At 55.1% G+C, this 21,841-nt stretch overlaps 1 protein-coding gene across 6 annotated transcripts in view; it reads left to right on the top strand.

Annotated features, from left to right (window-relative positions):
- Positions 1-21,161, top strand: part of PDE6B (phosphodiesterase 6B) — a 35,409-nt gene extending 14,248 nt beyond the window's left edge. The window contains exons 4-23 of one of the 6 annotated variants that reach the window (XR_011437666.1): positions 7,937-8,077; positions 8,167-8,241; positions 9,312-9,376; positions 10,316-10,382; positions 10,552-10,599; positions 11,344-11,493; positions 11,802-11,945; positions 12,534-12,599; positions 13,262-13,408; positions 14,529-14,636; positions 15,008-15,117; positions 15,295-15,382; positions 15,686-15,786; positions 16,079-16,186; positions 16,768-16,831; positions 17,142-17,216; positions 18,434-18,517; positions 19,182-19,301; positions 19,722-19,869; positions 20,704-21,161. Coding sequence is in view for 4 of the 6 variants with exons in the window: in XM_023638581.2 (XP_023494349.2) it covers positions 7,937-8,077; positions 8,167-8,241; positions 9,312-9,376; positions 10,316-10,382; positions 10,552-10,599; positions 11,344-11,493; positions 11,802-11,945; positions 12,534-12,599; positions 13,262-13,408; positions 14,529-14,636; positions 15,008-15,117; positions 15,295-15,382; positions 15,686-15,786; positions 16,079-16,186; positions 16,768-16,831; positions 17,142-17,216; positions 18,434-18,517; positions 19,722-19,869; positions 20,701-20,762 (1,851 nt within the window). In the remaining 2 variants the exon portion in view is untranslated. Of the gene's footprint in view, positions 1-7,936; positions 8,078-8,166; positions 8,242-9,311; positions 9,377-10,315; positions 10,383-10,551; positions 10,600-11,343; positions 11,494-11,801; positions 11,946-12,533; positions 12,600-13,261; positions 13,409-14,528; positions 14,637-15,007; positions 15,118-15,294; positions 15,383-15,685; positions 15,787-16,078; positions 16,187-16,767; positions 16,832-17,141; positions 17,217-18,433; positions 18,518-19,181; positions 19,302-19,721; positions 19,870-20,700 lie in introns of all 6 variants that reach the window. The other 5 variants (XR_011437665.1, XM_023638582.2, XM_023638581.2 and 2 more) reach the window with 5 other exon arrangements.
- Positions 21,162-21,841: the final 680 nt, after the last annotated feature.

Below are 21,841 nucleotides of genomic sequence, written 5' to 3'. Positions count from 1 at the left end.
TTTTCCACAGCAGCTGTGCCATTTCACATTCCCACCAACAGTGCACAAGGGTCCCAATTTCTCCACATCCTCACCAACACTTGTTATTTTCTGCGGTTTTTTTGTTGTTGTTGTTGTTGTTGTTGTTGTTTTTTGCAGTAGCCATCCTAATGGGTGTGAGGTGGTATCTCATTGTAGTTTTGATTTGCATTTCCCTAATGATTAGTGATATTGAGCATCTTTTCATGCATTTATTGGCCATTCATATATTTTCTCTGGAGAAATGTCCCTTCGAGTCCTTTGTCCATTTTTTCATCTGGTTGTCTGGTTTTTGTTGCTGAGTTTTAAGAGTTCTCTACATATTCTGGATATTAATCCCTTATCACATATATAATTTTCAAATGTTTTCTCCCATTCCATGGGTTGTCTTTCCACTCTGTTGATATTGACCTCTGATGCACAAAAGATTTTGATTTTCAAGAAGTTCAATTTGTCTATTGTTGTTGTTGTTACCTGTGCCTTTGATATCATATCCAAAAAATTATTGCCAAATTCAGTGTCCTGAAGATTTTACCCTATTTTTTCTCCTAAAAGTTTTATGGTTTTAGATCTTAAATTTCAGTACTTGATCCATTTTAAGTTAATTTTTGTATATGGTGTTAATTAAGGATCCAACTTCATTCTTTTGCATGTGGAGACACAGTTTTCTCAGCACTATTTGTTAAAAAGACCGTCTTTTCCCCATTGAATGGTCTTGGCACCTTTATCAAAAATCATTTGATCATATATATGAGGGTTTATTTCTGGGATCTCTATTATATTCCATTGGTCTAAATGTCTGTCTTTATGCCAGTACCACAGTGTTTTAATTACTGTAGGTTTGTAGCATGCTTTGAAATCAGGAAGTATCAGTCCTCCAGTTTTGTTCTTCTTTTTCAGGATTGTTTTGGCTCTTTGGGTCCCTTGAGAATCCCTATGAATTTTAGAATGAGTTTTCCTATTTCTGAAAAAACATCATTGAGATTTCAATAGGAATTGCACTGAATCTGTAGGTCACTTTGGGTAGTACTGACATTGTAACAATATTGAGTCTTCCAATCCATCAATTGGATGTATTTCTACCTATGTATGTCTTCTTTGATTTATTTCAGCAATGTTTTACAGTTTTCATTGTTATAATAATACTAGCTTTTATAATTTGTCCATGTGTTTACTTTTACTAAGGTCTTTATTTCTTCATATGGTTTTGTCAACCTAAAAGGCAAATTTTCTAGTTACTTTACCTTGAAACAAGTTTATTTTGGAATAGCCAAAAGATCTGCAATCCAGGATGTGCATGCTATGGCAAACCATAGGCAAATCTGGAAAACAAAGGAGGGGAGCTGCTTTTATAGAGAAAAGGGAAGAATAAGGAGGGCTGTTCTAAAGGAAAGTTTCCATTGGAGGAAGGTAACAGTTCAGGGTGAGAACAGCTTCTCATTAGCTGAGCTGCTGTGTCTCTCATTGGCTGAGCTGCGGCGTTTCCCATTGGCTGGGCTGTTGCCTGGCAGGGAGAGGTCTTCCTTCAGCAGTTAAGCGGTCCCACTTCCTGTTTGGTGTAACTGGCCAGTGGGATGGGCCGGAGCCCCCCTGCAGGCCTTCCCCGTCCAGTCCAGTTGGAGTTTGTTTTACTTATTTCCACAGCTTTGAGTTACTGAGTTCCTGAGTTCCTTTCATTTCACCCTGCAGGATGCCCTTGAACATTTCTTCCAGGACAGCTCTAGTGTAACAAACTCCCTCAGCTTTTGTTTATCTGTAAATGTCTGAATGTCTCCCTCACTTTTGAAGGACAGTTTTGCCAGATACAGGATTCTTGGTTGACAGTTTTATTTTTCTTTTACCATTTTGAATATGTCAGCCCACTGCCTTCTGGATCCAAAGTTTCTGATGAGAAATCTGCTGATGATCTCATTGGGGGTCCCTTGTACATGGTGACTCACTTCTCTCTCACTGCTTTCCAAATTCTCTTTGCCTTTGGCTTTCAGCAGTGTGATTATAATGTGTCTCAGTTAGGTCTCTTTGAGTTCATCCTACTTGGGGTGGTTCCAGCCATTATTTCCTCAAGTGTTCTGTCTGCTTATCCCTCTGCCCGGGGCAGGGTCTAACCCACCTCCCTCGGGACTGTGTTCTGAGTGGCTCTCATTCTGCTCTTGCACTGCAGCTCTCCTTTCCTCCCAAGAGCAAGGAGTGCAGTCTCCTCTCAGCCAGGCCCCTTAACTTCATTGCTGTGGGGATATTTCCCCAAATTCTTACCATCAGCATCTCCAAAACAGTGGCCTCAGGTCAAGATTCAAATCCAACCCTGCACACCCCAGGTGTGGGCCTTGGGGAGGCAAGTCCAGGAACATTTTCTGGGCCCTGTCCACCACACACACTTTCCCGCCATGTGTCTCACCCAGGGGGACCATGTTCCCTCCAGGAAAGTCAAATCCCAGGAGAAGCCAGGTTTTTACTTCTCTACCTGTTATGTCCTGAGCCCCACCTCCCTCTCCGGTCACCCCTAATTTTTGGATCCCCTTTATACATACTGTCTCAGGGTCCCTTTCCTTATGCACCTCTCATCAGTCCACCCTGACTCAGCAGTCAGAGCCATACTTTGAAACTTTAGGTTGTGTGACTGGGTGGCCTTCAGGGGCTCCCCTGCAATCTGCTGCCCCTCCTGGCTCTCCCCAGACCACCGCTCTCCCCAGCCATGCTCCTCCACAAAGACCTTTGCACTTGCTGGTCCTTCTGCCAGGAACCTCATCCCCGCATACCCCATGGCTCCTTTGCAGGGAGATCTTCCCTGACCTGAGCACCCCCACCCTGGTCCCCATTCCTTACCCAACCCTGCTGTGTTCCTTTCCACTTACTCCTCTCCTGGGAACAAGCCGGATGGTTTGCTTTCTCTGTTCATGTTCTAGCCCCTCCCCATTAGAAAGTGAATCTAAGAGTTGGGGATTTCTGTCTTTTCTGTTGTCCAGTTGTCCCCCAGACCTAAACGAGGTAATAGATATCATTCCAGCAAATGAATTGCTGACACTTAGGAAACACAGACTATCTGGAAACTCATTGTTCCCAACTCCTCAGACCACATGCATGTACAGACGTGCTTCCAGTGGGATTCTAAAATGGCCTTCCAGCACTGGACATTCACGTCTCAATTAAGCACTTTGATTTTCCATTCAGATGTCACCTGGTCCTAGTAGACAGCTGTTTCTGAGACCTACACTCTGAACAGCATTTTTAAGAAACCTAATTAATTTGTACGAAGTGCAGGGGCTCTACCTCACAGCTCTTCTCGAGAAGAAAAGTCTAAAATGAACCAAGACTGGCTCCCACATGGCTTGCAGTTAAGCCTGCTGCCTTCACCTTGTTTCTTCTCTTCCTTGTGCTGTAGGAGAGCCAGTGACTGAGAATTAAGGCAGTTCTCAGGGTAGAGCTCATCCCTGCCCTCCTCCAAAACCGTAGCCACTCTCCAGGGTCCTGAAGACCCCTCAGCAGGGCCCTTCACCCTCAGACACTGCTGCCCCTCCTCAAAAACTATGTTCAGTCCTGATCACCCTCTGCACGAACTCTGGCTCAGGGGTCCTGTCAACCCCTTCCTGAAAGTGTCTCACCACTTTGGTCAGAGGCAATAGAAGCAACAAGAACAAGTAGAAACGTTCAGAGTCATATGTGAGTCAGGAAGCAGCAAGGAGGGGCTGACGCGCTTCTCCACCCTGGGCAACACCACCGATTTCCATCACTGAAGTCCCCACTGTGAAGTCACTGGACACAGAGTTAGGAAGAGATGTGCTGTAGAGTAGGTTGTCTCTCCACCGTAAATACCTCAAGAGCTAGGGTAATGGTGAACTGTAGTGGAATAACAAGGAAGCGATGGGTTTGCATATTTATAATCTTTGTTTTAATATAATTTTCTTAATTTTTAAGTTTATATCATTTAACTTTAATGTTCTATTTAACATCTGGCTATGAAAATTCCTGAAGATTCTACACCAGCTCTCAGGAGCTCACCACCAAATAAGAACCCTGGGAGCCGAAGCCGCCCAGGGTCCACTGCAGTTACCTTTCCTGTCTGCCCCTTGCCCTCCAGTCATCCTGACACCTCCCTCCTGTAGTGTGAGCATAGGATTAGGCCTCATAAGGCCAGCCTCCCCCTTCCAGGGGGCTGTGCAGGCCCGTGTTGTCTGTCTCCAAATGTCTCCACTTGTTTTTGAGGTCACCAAACGGCCCCTCACCATCAGCCCCAGATTTCACCTTGGAGCATTAAGCCAGAATATACTTAATGAATCCATGGAGGGCAATACTGAAGCTCCCTGGCCAACCACACGCTCCTGGTCACTCAAACAACCATCTGGTGTTTTGCTCACATAACATTGGGTGGCACTGCTGTGCTGTGTGTGCTGATGACAGCCAACACAGGCTCAGGGTCAAGAAGGGGATGCCACTCCCTGGGGAGGGGTCAAAGTCCAGAAGACTCAAAAGGTGAAGCGTGACCTGCACCCTGAAAGAGGGTCCGTGCCCAAGATTTTAAAGTTGAGATTTCACATAAGAATCTGGGTTTCCAGCTTCTCTAGAAAGGCTGGGCCCCATCCCCTGACTCTCAAGACCACTCTCTGAGGGTCCTGGCCTGCTAATCTCCAGTAGGCAACATGAGGGCATCAGCCAGGGTTGGAGCTCTCCTTGGCCTGGAGTAGGAGGCAGGGAAGACTGTCCTGAGAAGATGAGCAACTGAGGGTAGGATCAAAGCAACAGGTGAGAGGGTGTCCAGGGGGCCCTCAGCTGGCACCACAGATACTGCGATTCATAGCAGTCAAGATGGAGACAGCCCAAGGCCCATGTGCAGGGGAGGGAGGAGCAGACTGGAGATTCATGAAGAATCACCCCAAAGGGACACTGGAGAGGCACTGTGTGAAGACACTTAGATGAAGTCCCAGAACACTCCAGGGCCAATGGTAAGAAGAGCCGTTCCAGGAGGGGTCGGGAGGCACTGACTGGGGCAGAGGAACTTCACGGGGCTGGAATGCTCTAAATCCTGACCTAGCAGTGGCTACACACACACATGCTGACGTGAAAAACCATCCAGCCATGTTCCAAAGATGCCTGCACCTTACTCACTGTCTGTGTGGGCAGACTCAACTCAGAAAGTTACAAAGGAAATAGGAAGAAGGGGGAAGGACAGAGCCCTGGGGGGTGGGGGCGTGCTGCCTGGCTTCAGACCATATGGACACCGGCCTAACCTGCTGAGCCCCCACTCCCTTGAGGCCATAACAGGACCTGCCTCAGAGCAGTGTCCAGCACTTGGTGATTGGTCTCTGGTCTGATGGGGGCATGGGAGGGCCAGGGGGTGACAGGAGATGCTCTGCTGGGGACAGGGACAGAGGGGACAGGGTGGGGAGTGGAGGAAGTTCTCACCAAGACACTGCGCTGTGAGAACTAAGCTCTTTTCCTCCTCACTCTGTCCCCCTCCTGAGGCATGGCCTTTGGGGATGAAAGTATTCAGATGGCTCAAAAATTAGATGTGCAACCCAGACACTCCTCCCAACCCCCACCGAGCTTCAGCAGGATCAGGGACAGCTGTCCCTGACATCTCTGAGCGCCTGGCCTCCCCCGACCATGACTTCCCTGACTCTGACATCTCTGATGTGGGTTCTCGTCTGAGTCAGAGCTTTGTCACAGGGAGAGCTCAGGGAGTGTTTGTGGGATGGACACACAGGTGGTTAACACACTCACACCCAGATGCACACACATACACACGTACACACTCAGACACGCTCACACTCACACATGGGGCTCTCGAGAGCCAGGCACTCTTCTGAGAGCCTGACACTTAATCTTCCAAGCATCCTGAGGGCAGAACATCACTATCCCCATTTTGTAGGTTGGGAGACAGGTCTGCACATTGGCGAAGTTTCCTGGGGTCACAGAGCTGGGGAGAGGCGGATCAGCATCACTACCCACTGTGATAGGGGAAAAGGGTCGAGAGCTCTGTACTGGGCACTTTTATTTCCAGGCCATTAGCAGCTGGGAATTGAGGTGCTTAGCCACCAGCTGACAGATGAAGGAGACGCAGTGTGGTGTGGGTGACCATGTAGTCCCACCCACCCCTGACATGCATGTGCAGACTTCCAAGTGGCAGCTGGCCACAGGACCTGTTGTTCAGTCTTCCTTAGAGCTGCAAATCTCATAGCCTTCCATGAATTCAACAAACGCACATTGAGCACTCCGGTGCTAGGTGCCACTCTGGCCATGGAAAAGCTGCACCTCCTGACATCACAGAGCTTGTGATTAAGTGGGGAATAATGAGACTGTTCATCGTGAGGTCGGGAACAAAATGAGGCGTTGCAGGAGATCTGGTTTGGCAGGTGTTCAGGGGGAGCCCTCTGGAGATGACTTTAGGCTGAGACTCAAGGATGAGAAAGCACTGGGATGAGGGCTGTGAAGGCAGAAGACAGAGCTTGTGCAAAGGCCCTGTAGTGAGTCAGCTGAGATCACCTGGGAGTGCGATGGAGAGAGATGGATAGAGAGGGGGCAGGGCCAAGCCACCAATGGGGAGAGGTAGGCACTGGGCTGCCTCATGGTGGAAGGACTCCAGGGCAGGTGGGGTCTCCAGGTTCATCCCTGCCTATGACAGCAACCGGTGGGGGGGGGGGGCTTCAGAGGGCTAGGGGGGAGGACAGGAAGGGGGCTGTGTGAGGAAGGATTGGGAGGAGGAGAGGGTTCAACACCTAGCGGGGCTCCTTACAAGCTGGAGACAGAGCATGAGGGCTGGAACACAGTCCAGGCAGGCAGGGAGGAGAGCCCCGCAGAGTTAGTCTGAGCCTAGCCAGAAGCCCTGGACAGCTGCCCGGTGCTGGCTGGGGGTCGATGCCACAGGCAGTGTCTGGCCAGGGCTTCATGGAGCATGTCAATGAATCATCACCTTGCTTTGGCGAGACCACAAAAGGACCTGATATCCACAAAACAAGGAATTCCTATTCTCAGACCCCACTTCTCACAGGCTGATTATGGAGGGCTGGCTGGCCAGGCCTTTGCCTCTCAAGTTCATGGCAATTGATTCCAATTTTCATTCATCCACGTGTCAACTTAAAAACAAATTCCCCTGTTATTTTATCCACAGATGAGTTTATTCGGGAATAGCAAAAACAATTGCAGTTCAGGATGTGTGTGCTCTGGTGAACCACAGGCAAATCCAGGGAACAAAGGAGGGAGCTGCTTTTATACAGAAAAAGGGGGAGAGAGAGGGGCTGTTCTAAAGGAAGGTCCATTGGGGGAGAGGAACAGTTCAGGGTGGCAACACATTCTCATTGACTGGGCTGCACATTTCTCATTGGCCCGGCTGTGGCATCTCTGATTGGCTGGGCCACAGTGTCTCTGATTGGCTGACCTGCAGTGTTTCTCATTGGCTGAGCTGCAGGGTCTCTCATTGGCTGAGCTGTGGCGTTTCCCATTGGCTGGCTGTCGCCAGGCAGGGAGAGAAATCTTCCTTCAGCAGTGAAGTGGTGGTACTTCCTGTTTGGTGTAAATGACCACATGCAATGGGCCAGAGCCCCACTGCAGGCCTTCACAGTCCAGTCCAGTTAGTGTTTCTTTATTTATTTCCACATACCCATTCACCTGCTAGCTCAGCATGAGGCCAGCACCAGGCAGTGAGTGGTGGGATTGTGGCAAAGCCTGGAGGCCTTACCTCCCAGAAGGTTTCTGGGGCCCCTGGGTAGTCCTGTGCTGCGATGAAACCCTGGGTGACAGCACTGTATCGAGACACTGTTGGAGAGGCATCATCCATCAGTGTCCCTGTGGGGCTCTGTGGTCAGACGCATGTGTGCTTGTGTGTGTATCAGGTGTGACAGATCCCACCCAGGTGCTGCTGCAGTCAGACAGGTGTGTGTGTGTGTGTGTGTGTGGCCATGGGTCCACAGGTATGCCCCACCCCCAGGTGCTGCTGTGGTCGGCCAACAAAGTGTTTGAGGAGCTGACAGACATCGAGAGGCAGTTCCACAAGGCTTTCTACACCGTGCGGGCCTATCTAAACTGCGACCGATATTCAGTGGGCCTCCTGGACATGACCAAGGAGAAGGTGAGGCCTCAGCTCCCGCCAGCCCCTAGCCAGCCTCGTCCTGCTTCAGCACTGACCCGCTGCCTCGCTCCTTTCTCTTCTCTGCCCAGGAATTCTTCGACGTGTGGCCTGTGCTTATGGGAGAAGCCCAGCCATACTCAGGCCCACGCACGCCCGATGGCCGTGTAAGTCATGGTAGCGGGGGACAGGCCCAGCCCACACACCTCAGTTTCCCTGGCTCCAGCTCCAGGGTGGGAAGGGGCCTGTCCCAGCCCAACCCCAGGTGGGATGGGGAGGGTGAGGGGAAGTGTGTAGGGAGGCAGGACAGAGAGCTGTCTGACCGCTCCTGAGGACAGGCCCCTCCCCCTGACTCCAGCCCTGCCTGGCTCTGTCACGGGGGGCCTGGACTGGTCTCTTGACAAGGGCCGTCAGCCTGGTTGTCATGACAGCTTCTGGTCTGATGGGCTGATCCTCCTGCTACCCCATCCTTAAATCATTGTAACATCTCCCCAAATGGGGCCACTTGTATGTGTGTGTGTGCATGTGTGCACACATGTGTGCACCTCAGAGAGGCAGTGTGAACAGAGGGTAAAAGCATGGGCAGACACTTCTGCCACTTATTGTGCATCCAACCTGGGGCACGCTGCATAGCCTCGCCACACCTCTGTCTCCCCGCCTGTCAAACGGGGGTGATAACAAGGGCCTCCACGCAGGGCACAGTGAGGATCAGTGGGCTCTGTGAGCCAAGTGTGCGGAGGAGTCCCTGCACAAGGGTAGCTGTGACCATGCCTTGCCATGGTTCCAGGAGTGAGTGTGTGGCTGTGTGGCTGTGTCACAGCTGCACAGGCCTGGGTAGGCTGTGTGTGTGTGTATGAAGGGGTATGAGGCCCCATTTGTGTGTGGGCTGGAGTGGGACACAAATGTAATGAGGACACAGATGAGAGGAAAGACACATAAGCCAGTGTGTGGTGTGTGTCCCACGAGTGTCTGTGATGGTCTGTGTGTTTACAGGTGTGCATGTGTGTGGCTGTGTATAGCTGTGTGGGTGGGTGTGGTGTGTGCATGTGCACCTGTGTGTGGCTGTGTATAGCTGTGTAGGTGGGTGTGGGGTGTGTGTGTACACGTGTGTGTGGCTGTGTGGGTGCATGTGGCGTGTGCGTGTGCACATGTGTGTGTGTCCGGGGCAAGGCATCTGGGTGGCTCCTCTCATCTCTCAGGGAGGTTCCCCTGGTGACTGCTGTGGTCTGTTTCTCAGGAAATCCTCTTCTACAAAGTCATTGACTACATCCTCCACGGCAAGGAAGACATCAAGGTCATCCCGTAAGTGCCAGAGTTTCATGAGAAGCATCGCTTAAGGGCAGGACCACCCCAGACCCAGGCTGGGTCAGCTCCAGGGACCAGTCACAGTGGATCGGTGGCTCCTGGCACAGTCCCTCGCATGGTGCTCCCTGCACTGTGGGTCGCGGCAGAACAGGATGGGGAGGGAGGCTGACTCGCTCATCTAGGAGAAAATGAGTTGGTGGGTGAGGAGGGAGGTGACAGCCTGAGGCACCATGGACATGTGGGGCAGGAGATTAGGCGAGTTGTCCAGGTGGCCTTGTCAGCAGCAACTGACCTTTGATGCCCTTGGGGTCCCATCTTGGCTCATCCTGCCAGCCCAGGAAGGTGGAGCCGGCGGAAGGGAGGCCCAACACTGCATATCCAGTGGGGCAGGACAGGAGGGCACAGCCAGTTCAGTGGGATTCACAGCCCAGTGGGGGACAGGGCAGGACTCCAACTTAGGGAGAGGGGGTAAAGGCAGCCGGCCATTCCCAGACCTAGAGTCACATGGCCATGTGACCCCATGACCCCAGCCCACAGGTCCCAGGCAGGGTCTGGGATCTAAGTGCTAGGCCTGGACATAGGTCAGGGCCAGGCCCACAGGGCAGGTGACCAGTACTGGGCCCCCGAGGCTGGGATGGAGCATGTGGCTTCCAGTAGGGAAAAGAGGCTCCTCCAGGATGAGGGGCCACAGCATGGACAGAAGAGGGGGAATGAGGCAGCTCAGATGCCCCAAAATTCAGCCCCCAACCCTCCTGAGTCCTCACCAGCTTCCCACGACCCACTCACTACCTTCCCCCGCCCCACCCCACAATCTCCATCATCCCTCTATCACCTGGATCCAGAGCAGGAAATGTTAACACACACCTGCCGAAACCTACATGCACACACCCACCTTGCGGAGCCTCTGCACCACCTGACCCCTGCTTCTCTCTCCAGCACACCCCCGGCTGATCACTGGGCCCTGGCCAGTGGCCTTCCGACCTACGTGGCAGAAAGTGGCTTTGTGAGTCCCCACAGCCCTGCCCTCTATCCCTTGCACTGGCCCTTCCCACCAGCCTGTGCGCTGCCCCACTTTGCCCACTTAGAGGCCCATAGGGTGGGACAGTCTTGCTGAGAATCATATTGTCCATTCAGTTGCTTCAGGTGAAGTCGTTTTTCTGATCGTTTTTCAGATCTGTAACATCATGAATGCCCCCGCCGACGAGACATTCAAATTTCAGGTATCTGTCCACTCATTAGCAGAAAGAGTACTTACGTAGGAAGGAAGATGCTGTGGTTCAGAAACAATGGGCTAGATTCGTTTTTGCTTCTTAAGAAACAGCCTCAAAATGTCGGTGGCTAACAACAACAGACATGCAGCTCACCCACTCAGGTCTGCGGGTTTCCTGGGCAGGCTGGGCTCCAGCAAGGGTTCAGTCTGCTCCTCGTGTCCTCATGGGGACGCAGGACCAGGGCAGGCTCTTTTCTGGAGGAGGCCAAGGGTCAAGTGGACTGGTGGAAATGGGCTTTGTCTCTAAGGGGCTCCTCCAGGAACTTGCCAGTGTCCATACTCCACTGGCCAGGTGTCAGTGGGACGGGTGAGAGGACTGGCCACGTGATTTGGGGCCCCGAGGAATGGGAGTGCAAGACCCCTTGTTCGACAGTCACTAAGAACTTTAAGAGTATGGCAGCAGAGCGTTCAGATAGCGTGGGAGCTTCCGAGGGAGGGACCCTCTGTGACCCCAGCACTCACACTTCGAAGCCACCCTGCTGGGAAAATATCTTCCGCCTCCTCTAGTGGGAGAGATCACAACAAAACCCCCAGTCGTGGAGTTCTCGTGCCAGGGGCAGTGCACAGATAGGAGCACTGACCTGGTCCCCGCAGCTCGAGGGCAGAAGAAATGAGGTTCACGCCCACTGGGAGTCAAGCCCGGGCCAGGGCCCCACCCAGAGCAGTGGTCATCTCTGGACACCTCTCCCTGCAGGAAGGGCCTCTGGATGACTCTGGGTGGGTCATCAAGAACGTCCTCTCCATGCCCATCGTCAACAAAAAGGAGGAGATTGTGGGGGTTGCAACGTTTTACAACAGGAAAGACGGGAAGCCCTTCGATGAGCAGGATGAAGTCCTCATGGAGGTAAACACTCGTCACAGGTGCAACTCAAGGTGACACCTGTGTGATGGTGCAGGACCTACCCATATAGGGTCCCTCCCTACCGCCTGCCATAGCCCCCTGACCCAGCATGAGGCCCAAAGAGAGTGGGGAAAAGGAAGAGCTGTGAGGTCCCATTCATGGAAGCCAGGGGCTCCCCGGTGGGCACCACAGAGACCCCATTAGAAGCACTCACTGCCCTGGAGTGGCACAGTGGGGGAGCTGCACACAGGATGCAGAGCCAGGCACACGAGGTGCTCGTCAGGGTGGGTGACACATGGCTCCGTCCGCAGTCCCTCACACAATTCCTGGGCTGGTCAGTGCTGAACACCGACACCTACGACAAGATGAACAAGCTGGAGAACCGCAAGGACATCGCCCAGGACATGGTTCTGTACCACGTGAGATGCGACAAGGACGAGATCCAGTCGATCCTGGTACAGCTCTGCCCGGTGGGGAGGCAGGACAGCCGGGAGTCAGGGCCCAGCCTCGTCCTGGGGTCCCACACGCTCTGCCCGGCCTGGGGTCCTTTCCTCAGCCATGAGCAGGGGTGGTCAGAGCCTTCCCGGTCATGCTGTGTGAGGGCTCAACCAGCCATCCATGTGGAGACTCAGGATGTGCCAAAGGCAGAGACGCGCAGGGAATGCGAGCACCCCACGCGCAATGTCCCTTCTCTCTGCAACTGCTAGGCCAGGCTTCCCAGGCAATCATCCTTCTTCTGTGCCAGATGTCACCTTGTCCCCCACACGAGGGGTGTAGGTGACGATGTCTCTTTGTCTCAACACAAGGGGCGTAGGTGACGCTGTCACCTTGTCGCCACATGAGGGGTGTAGGTGATGCTGTCACCTGGTCCCCCACATGAGGGGTGTAGGTGACGCTGTCACCTTGTCCCAACATGAGGGGTATAGGTTACGCTGTCACCTTGCCCCCCACACGAGGAGCCTAAGTGACAGTGTCTCATTGTCCCAACACGCGGGCTGAAGGTGACGCTGTCACTCTGTCTCATAACACTTTTTCTGTCCTAGCCAACAAGAGAACTCCTGGGGAAGGAGCCTGCTGACTGTGAGGAGGACGAGCTGGGGAAAATCTTGGTCAGAATCAGACTCCCACCCCTCAGGTGGAGACTGGAAGGGCTGAGGGTGACAGAGATATCTCTACTCCCAGGAGACAGGAGTGTGTTTGAGCACGCAGTTTCGTCTTGTGATGTTTGGTGCTGTCTGTGTACCCATGTGCCTGTATCCATGTGTGTGTGTGTGTGTCATGTGTGTGTGTGCCTGTTTCTGTGTGTCATGTCATGTGTGCACCTGTGTCGTGTGTGATCCTGTGTTCATGTGTGAATGCCGTGTGTGTCTGTGTCCATACGTGTCTGTGTCACATGTGTCGTGTGTGTCCTGTGTGCCTGTGTATCGTTTCGTGTGACTCTGCGTATTCACGTCCTTGTGTATCTTTGGTTGTGCCTGAGTATCTTTTTATGTGCATATTTTTGTGTTTGTTTCCCTGGCGACATCATTGTGTCTGCCCAGCTAGGCAAGTTCTTGTTGTTGGGCCACGGGTGGGAGGAGAGGGGAGGGAGGGGGCTGAGCCAGCAGGGATGTGTGTGTCCCGGGCTACAGGCCAGAGCGACTGGAAGGGCAATGTCACCAGACACCTGGGGCGTCTGAGGCTGGACAGAGGGTTCTAGGAGGAGAAGAGACGAGGGACAAGTGGAGATTTGATGGGCCTGCCTCCCTCAGCCCCACAATCCCTCCCACAGAAAGAAGTGCTGCCAGGGCCCACCAAGTTTGACATCTATGAGTTCCACTTCTCCGATCTGGAGTGCACAGAGCTGGAGCTGGTCAAATGCGGCATCCAGATGTACTACGAGCTGGGTGTGGTCCGGAAGTTCCAGATCCCCCAGGAGGTGGGATGGGGACTGGCCAGGGGTCCTAGATCCCCCAAAAGGTGGGAGAGATGTGGTCAGGGGTCCAGGTCCCACAGGAAGTTTGGGGGCAGGCATGTTCATTACAGAATGGACAGTGAAGGCAGGTAAAGTACACACACGCGCATGCCTAGAATAAAAGACGGGATGGATGGATGAATGGAAAGTGATAAACAGGAGTTCCAGGTAACTCGATCATTAAGCACATCTCTGGGCGTGGGGTGGAGGAGACAGAAGCCTCCCGTCACCTGTGCAGAAAGCACGCGGCATCCTCTATGTCTGAACACAGAGCCCCTCAGAGGTGGTCCCAGGGAGGAGGAGATGGCCTGCCCAGCTCTGCCACTTCCCTGAGGTTTTCCGTTTCTGCCCTGCTTCCACCTCCACACGCCTCCCCACCACCCAGTGAGGGAACGAGTTTCCTCAGGCACCCCTGAGAACAGGTGCAGCAGGCTGGCATTTTAAAAAGAAATTTTACTAAGTACTTAAGGAAAACACAAAAGTAAAAAATATATTAAAAAATTAACAGAATAAAAAATATTTCCAAATAATTTCTGGCCCTAAAAATCACAATAGAAACAATAAGACGACCCACTTGGCCCACATTCTGTCGTCCAGAGATAACTGCCCTGCAGAAAAAGGCTCACCCTCTCCTGCCTGCCCCTGGGCCTCTGGACCTTCAGCCACCATCTTATTTCTCCATCACAGTGCCAGGTGCCCACACATCACGCCCCATTCAAATATCCATGCCTGAAACAGACTTTTTCTTCTAAAATATACCAGACCCCTTGCCTGGGGTCCTCTTCCCAATTTTGGGCTGGGCGATAGGTTGGAGGCCCCGGACGCCCCATGAATGCTGGATCAGTTCTCAGCTTCAGCTCCAGCCCCTCAGGCGGCCTGCCACCCCTTGTCCATCCAGCAGGTGCCTGACGAGGCACAGCCCACCCAGGAAGGCAGTCAGGGCAGCGTGGTCACAGGGACACGGAGAGTCAGTGGGCCTAGGGGACCAGATGAGCAGGGCTTTCACACCGGCCATCAGCCTGCGGACACGCTGGTGGGCCTCAGCCCAGTGCTGAGAGCCTGTGTTTCTCCCGGCCTCTCTCAGGTCCTGGTGCGGTTCTTGTTCTCCGTGAGCAAAGGGTACCGGAGAATCACCTACCACAACTGGCGCCACGGCTTCAATGTGGCCCAGACAATGTTCACGTTGCTCATGGTGCGTGGACAGGGGAGGGAGCAGAGCACCCAGAAGCCGGGTGGTCCCCACGGGCAGGGAGCAGAGCACGCAGGAGCCCGGGCACTAGAGGCACCCGCTCTAACCAGGGCTGTGAGGACCCTCCTGGTTCCCAGGGCAGCGTCACAGGCCCCTACCTCCGCGGAGGAGGTAGGGCCCTTCAAGGGCAGAGGCTGGAGGAGGCCCCTCCCACCGGCACCCACCCCCAGGCTAGGGGAGCCAGAGGGCCTGGGCTGGCAGAGGCAGCTGGGTCAGGCCCAGCTCCCCAGGCCCCCGCGTGCCCCGCCCCGGAGCGGGGAAGGGGCGGGCAGGGCGCTGGCCGGGCTGCAGGACGTAGATGCCCGTCTCCGCAGACCGGCAAGCTGAAGAGCTACTACACGGACCTGGAGGCCCTCGCCATGGTGACGGCCGGGCTGTGCCACGACATCGACCACCGCGGCACCAACAACCTGTACCAGATGAAGTAGGGCGCCTGGGGCCCCGCCCGCGTCCCGTCCGGGGGGACCAAGGGCTCACCCCGCAGCGAGCCGGGCAGCGGTCGGCCTCCGAGGGGCTGCGGCGCGGCCTCCTCCCTGCGGGGGTGGGCGCGGGGGCCCCTCGGCTTCTGACCGCCGCTGTTTTTGCTAAACCTCCGAAACAGGTCCCAGAATCCCTTGGCCAAGCTCCACGGCTCCTCGATTCTGGAGCGGCATCACCTGGAGTTCGGGAAGTTCCTGCTTTCGGAGGAGGTTCGGGCGTTCCCGGCCAACGGACCACGACCGGCGCCCCCCCCCCGCCCCCCCGCGGCGTCCCAGGCGCATAAGGCGGGGCTCGGATGCGGGGCGGGGCGGGGGGGGGGGGTGGGGGGGGGAGGTGGAGCTCGGTCCGAGGCCGGCGGGGGAGGCGGGCGAGCGGCATTGGGCGGGGGGGGGGGGGGGGGGCGGTGTGGGGCCCCTGGGCCGCGTGCCCCTGACCCGTGGGTGGAAGCCAGCCGACCCCCGCGGGGGAGGGGACGGCCTGGGGCGCCCCTGCGACAGCAGCCCCTCCCGCAGACGCTGAACATCTACCAGAACCTGAACCGGCGGCAGCACGAGCACGTGATCCACCTCATGGACATCGCCATCATTGCCACGGACCTGGCGCTCTACTTCAAGTGGGTGCTGCTGTCCGCCCGCCCCACGGGGACCCCAGGAGGCCGGTCGCAGCCGGCTGGGGGGCGGTCTCTGAGAAGACCGTGGAGACCTCAGGAGGCCGGACAGGAGCCCACTTTGGGGGATGCTCCAGGCCGACCCACTCCCTCCCTGCAGCCCCACTAGGCTGGGACTCCCTGTGTCATCCTCTCCTGGGAGGGTGTAGGGTTAGGATCCAGGAGGATGCGTAGGAGCGGGTCCTGCGTGGAGTGAGGGGCTGGGGGTCAACTCTCTCCCCTTGTTCCTGGGGTTCAGGAAGAGGACAATGTTCCAGAAGATTGTGGACGAGTCTAAGAATTATGAGGACAGGAAGAGCTGGGTGGAGTACCTGTCCCTGGAGACGACCCGGAAGGAGATAGTCATGTAAGCAGTGGGAGCGACAGGAGGGGTCTCTGTCCCTTGGTGGCTGGTTAATCCTGCAAACCTATCCCAACGGGACTAGGGGACCCCAGGGTCCCCGAATGCTCCAGAACAAGAAGAGCTCATCTCTTAATGGCTTTGATGCCACAAAGCAAATGCTCCATCTTCCTTGCTCCTCTTTGTCAGGGGAGACAGTGCAGGATTCAGGATCAGACAGGCCATTTCCTTAGTTTGTGGACTTTGGCAGTAATTCACTCACTTTCTGAGCCTCTGTTCCTTCCTCTGTGAAGTGGAGCCATAGAGCCATGTCCTCCCCAGGATGGCCCCAGAGACCCAATAAGGGAAGACATGTGTGTCACCAGCATGTAGAAGGCACCCACAGAGACTGTTGACTTTAGTTTGTGGCTGCAAGGGGAGGTGGGTGTGAGGGGAGCTGGAGTGGTGTGCACAGGAAGACCATCCACTGCTGGGAGGACACAGGGGCTTGGGCCTATGCCCCCCCAGTCACCCAGCCTCTGGGGGAGGAGAGCGCAGGGGTGGCAGGAGGCCTGCCCGGGCGTGCCTGGAGCTTCCTCTTCCCACAGGGCCATGATGATGACAGCGTGTGACCTGTCTGCCATCACCAAGCCCTGGGAAGTCCAGAGCAAGGTCAGAAGTCCCATGGGGCCCCGCCCTCTTGTCACTGCCTCGTGGGCCTGCATCTAGGGGGACCTGAAATGGGGGGACAGACCCGTTGGTTTGCAAGTGGCGCTGAGGGCTGCCACGCTGCTCTGGGGCTGGGCTGGCAGCCACCACAGTAGGAGGTACTGCTGGGCGTCAGGCTCAGCCTGAATATTGGGGGGCCCCAGAGGGTCTGGGTGGAGGGGGCCAAGGGCGTGGAGCCTCCTAGTGGGTTTTCAGGACAATTTCTGACGCAGCACTGAACTCCACAGGATGACTGCCTCTGTGTGCCCCCTAGGTCGCTCTGCTGGTGGCAGCTGAGTTCTGGGAGCAAGGTGACTTGGAAAGGACAGTTCTGGATCAGCAACCCATTGTGAGTATTGCTTCCAGAATCTTCCACCCCCACCATAGTCCTTGAGAGCCTCAGTCCTGGCTCGGTGCAGACAGAGGACCGTTGGAGGTTCTGGGGTCCTGGGGCCTTAGTCTCACTTTGTGGGATCATGTGACATGAACCGAGTGTAAATTTAGGTGGCTGAGGGTCTGGGTAGAGTTGTGATGCTCATGCAGAGGTTGGAAAGTCATTACGGAAACTGGCAGAACCAGGCTGTGGCTCATAACCAAGAGCCTCCGTGGGCCCAGGCAGCTCCATAGTGAACCCCATTTGGGCCATGAGCTGCTCCGGAAATCCCAGGGAAGAGCAGGTCTGGCCCATGGGGAGAGTGCAAGGCCAGAGAAAGCCAGTGACTGGAGTCTGGGGGCCCACAGCATGGTAGATGGACAATGCTGGGGGTCTTCAGTTCAGCAATGTGGGGTCAGAATCCCAAGGGGCCAAGGACAGCATAGGTTGTCCAACAACATGTGGAAGAGGGAGAGCCTGTGTCACAGTCAACATGTAACTGAACGAGGAATTGAGAAGACTTTGGGACTAGATGCAGGTGCAGGAAATGGTCCCTGGCCAACTAGCAAAGTATTTTGAGGGAAAGACAGGAAGCCTGTTTGTCCCCTCTGGGCCAGGCCTCTAGGGTCCTGCATGGCTCACCCTCACCACACCAAGCTCCAGAGGGTGGGTCACTGGAAGAAGAAACTGACAGGAAGTAGCTGGGGGTCTGGATCTGTGGATACCAAGGACAGCTCCTCTGAGCCCACCTAGGGTTTGCCCCACAGGGAGCGGTGTGCTGGGTCTGTGAGCACTATGGATAGCTCCCAGGGAGCGGGAGGAAAGGATTCCCAGAGCTCCAGCAGGGGCTGACCTGGCCTGAGCCCGGGGCTCCCTAGAGCAGCTCCCCGGGAGCCCGGGAGACATGGGACAAGCCAGGACCATGGACACTGACCGGGCTGCCCCAGAATCAGGCCCGATGGCTTGGAGAGGCACGGGGTGTCCTGGATTTCCTGTTCCAATGGCCAGCGTGTATCAAGGCAGATTAGGTCCCAGGGCCAGGGCCCCACCCTCATCCCAGGGCTGCTGCTCAGTTTGTGTCCATGGATAAGCTCATCTAGCTGGGCTAGGACTGAGGGGTGCTGGGGACTCAGAGGAGCTGTTGGGCACACCTGCCAGCCAGCGCCTCACCGTGTCTCTGCTCCCCCCGTAAGCCGATGATGGACCGGAACAAGGCAGCCGAGCTCCCCAAACTGCAGGTCGGCTTCATCGACTTCGTGTGCACGTTCGTGTACAAGGTGAACAGGGTTCGAAGGAGGAGGGGCTGGTGTGGGCCAGCCGATCACCACGCGCTGTTCTGGCCCCCATTCTCCTCACATCTGCACTTAAAATCTGAAACCCTCAGTGTCACCCCAGAGGACTCCCCTCCCACCCCTACCCTCACCAGCTGCTTTCCCACCAGGCTCTCTGCCTCTGGGAATGTCCTCCCCTCACCTTGAGGTCTCAGCTCAAACGTCCCTTTCCCAAACTGACGTCGGTTTATCTGCGGGTGCATTTGCTCGGTGTCTGTGAGCTCTGGGAGGACGGGGATGGGTCCATCTGTCGCAGCTGGGTATGCCTCGCCCAGCAAACCCGTGTTGCACAGCTGACAAGTGACCATGGGACACAGTGCTGAGGACACGGGGCAGGTGCTGTGAGGTCACAGCTTGGGACTGGCCAGTGAGCGAGGGGGGTCTGACAGCAGGGCCCCACCCAGTGCCACCCAACACGTCCACGGTCTCCACTCTGTCTGGTTGCAGGGCCTGTGGGGCCAGACCCCACTCTCTGAGGAGGAGGTTGACCAGTTCTGAGGAAAATCATTCCCAACTGGCCATCCCACTCCCCACTTGGCCCCTGAGGCCACCCATGCTTCCCTTTACTGAAGCACCAGCTCCCTTTTCCACCTCCACCGCGGGGCTGCAGGTGCTGGGGAAGAAGACAGCACCAAGATGTACGTTCCAGCCCTGAAGGTCACAGGTGCAGCCCCAGTGTGGGGCTCCCCACCACTGCCTTCCCCGACGGCATCCACATGATCCACAGCCGGTGTGTGTGCATGTGTGAGCATGACGTGTGCGCCATGATGCATGCTGTGTGTATGTGAGACGGGAGAAGGAGCTGCAGGACCCGCAGGTGCACCGAGCCTTCCCACCCCTCTGCCGGGGACTCCCCTTCTGTGGTTATTTTCACTCTATTCTTGGGATCTTCACCCAAGGCCATCTGTATCATAAGCATTCACACCCCACAGCTCCCCGTTCTAACTTCAAGAGCACAAGCTAGAGCCACTCTCCCTCTTCAGAGCTTTACTGGGAAAGTGGCATCTCAGTGGCCCTCCCTCCCTCCTCCTGCATGGGCGGGCCACTTCATGGGTACTCCCCTCGGGTGAGGGAGGCGGGGCGTGGGGAAGCCTGGTCCCAACCTGCCCAGGGGCAGTGGGAGGTGTGCCCGACTTGATTCCCTTTCCAGGAGTTTTCCCGTTTCCACGAGGAGATCCTGCCCATGTTTGACCGACTGCAGAACAACAGGAAGGAGTGGAAGGCCCTGGCTGATGAGTATGAGGCGAAACTGAAGGCCCTGGAGGAGAAGCAGGAGGAGAGGACAGGGGCAAAAAAAGGTCTGGGCTCCGCTCCTGCCACGGCCCATGGGGGCAGGGGCTGGCCCTTGGCTAATCCCCAAGTCAGCGTGTGAGGAGACAGAATTGAGCAGCAGGGTCAGATCTGAAGCAGAGGCAGGTTTCCAGCAGGCCTGGGGTTGGCCCCCTCAGATTCCTCACTGAGGAGGCAGGTGGGGAGGCCCCTCCCACAGAACCAGCCCTGCTAATTCATCCTAGCTAACTAGCCGGACTAAAAGGATTTCCTCTTGTTCCTAGCCAGGCACTCATTTTCTCTGAGAAAATAACACATCAAGTGTTACTTGTTTTATGCAGGGGAGGAAAGGCCAGGTGGAACATCATGGACTCTTAACAGCTCTTTTGTTCCACCATCAAGCATCAGTTCCCTCCTAAGTAACTCAGAAAATCTACCTATACTTCCGTGCCACCCTCAGAAACAAACAGCAGGCCTAAAAAAAAGGAAAGGAAGTGAGCTGAGAGAGGAGCCAAGTGTGCATGCCCCCCTCCCTGTGCTGTCAGAGCTTTTGTTTCCTGCGCCTTGTATTTCCTGTGCTTGGTCCCCTCAGCTTGGGGACTTTTGTTGTTGCCCGCTCCAGGTCCCCACCGTGGGGAGGAAACCAAGGTAAACAGGACGGTTTCAGGTTGAGGGAGGCCAGGACTGAAAGTGTCACCAGGGCTAAGATAAGAAAGGCTGAGCCCGGCTAATCGGCTTAGGCTGACCGCAGACCCGCGCTCTGCCCTCCTCCTCGAGGCTGGTAGAGGACGCGGAGCGGAGTGCAGGAGTGGGGCTGGTGTGCACACAGTTTTCGCTTACCCTCGTGTCTTCTCTTGCAGCAGGCACGGAGATCTGCAACGGTGGCCCAGCGCCCAAGTCTTCCACCTGCAGCATCCTGTGAGCCAGTCAGTGGGGTCCGATGGCTTCAGCCCCATGCCTGCAGGATTGTGCCTCTATAGGTTTGGTACAAGAGCTTAGGAAGCCCGAGAAAATGACTGAAGACAACTCTGAACATTTTGAACCTTTTTAAGGTTTGTTTTTATAAACTAAAGCCAACCATCAATAACTTGCACAGTGTAGCCTACCTTACACTCATCCACCTTTTGGATACATAGTAACACCACCGAGACATCTCTAAAGGGCCTGTGAACTGTGTCTGAAAGCACTGGGTGGGACATTCACAACTGCACATGTGTTTATGTGTATATGAGTAGAGAGATGGATACACAGATGCTGCTTCCCATCTGGTTTAGGAAAAAACTTATGACCAGAAGTTTAGAATAAAATAAAAAGAAAACAAGTTGCCCTTTTTTTACATGGCACAAATTACGGGGGCAGGCACACCATATGTGACCCATCGGAAAGTCTTGCCAGAAAGAGCAAGGCTGTGAGTAGAGCCTCGACCTGACTTGACTGATCGGTGCAGAAATGATCTGTAGCAAGTGCTCCGCGTGGAGTTGCTCTGAACTGCACGGACAGACCCAGAGGCTGGCGTGGGCCTTCCTGCAAACACCTGTGTTCTACCCCAGTCCTCCTTTACAACTGAGCTTTCCCTTACAGCAGCAAGCACATGCCTCCAATGACTTAATGTTTGCGAGCTGGGAAGATAGGCAGTCAGGCCCAAACCGGGTACTAATCATCTGGTTGAAATTAAGGACTTTTAACAGGTAACATGAGCTCCAGAACATTTGTTCCTGACACTGGACGACACTTAATCCCATGGGAAACTTCCCAGCTGCACGTTTAGGCCAGTGGTTGTAAGACCAATTGGGATGCAGCTCAGGCCCTCGCCCAGAACTCCTGGCGACGGGGGGGCACTGCACGGCCATTGCTCACAGGAAGGAGTTTAGTTTCCATCTCAGCAGTCAGTGGCACCTGGTGACAAGGGCTTGTGACAGGGGCAGGGGCTCCTCCAGGTTCCCAGAGGGGCTCGGCGCCAGCCACCTCCCCTCAACTGGATGCCACCACCTCAGGAGGCCG

This window comes from Equus caballus, chromosome 3 (assembly GCF_041296265.1).
Source record: "Equus caballus isolate H_3958 breed thoroughbred chromosome 3, TB-T2T, whole genome shotgun sequence".
Lineage (NCBI taxonomy): Eukaryota > Metazoa > Chordata > Mammalia > Perissodactyla > Equidae > Equus > Equus caballus.
Note: the sequence above shows the minus strand (reverse complement) of the source record. Positions and strands in the feature narration are given on the sequence as shown.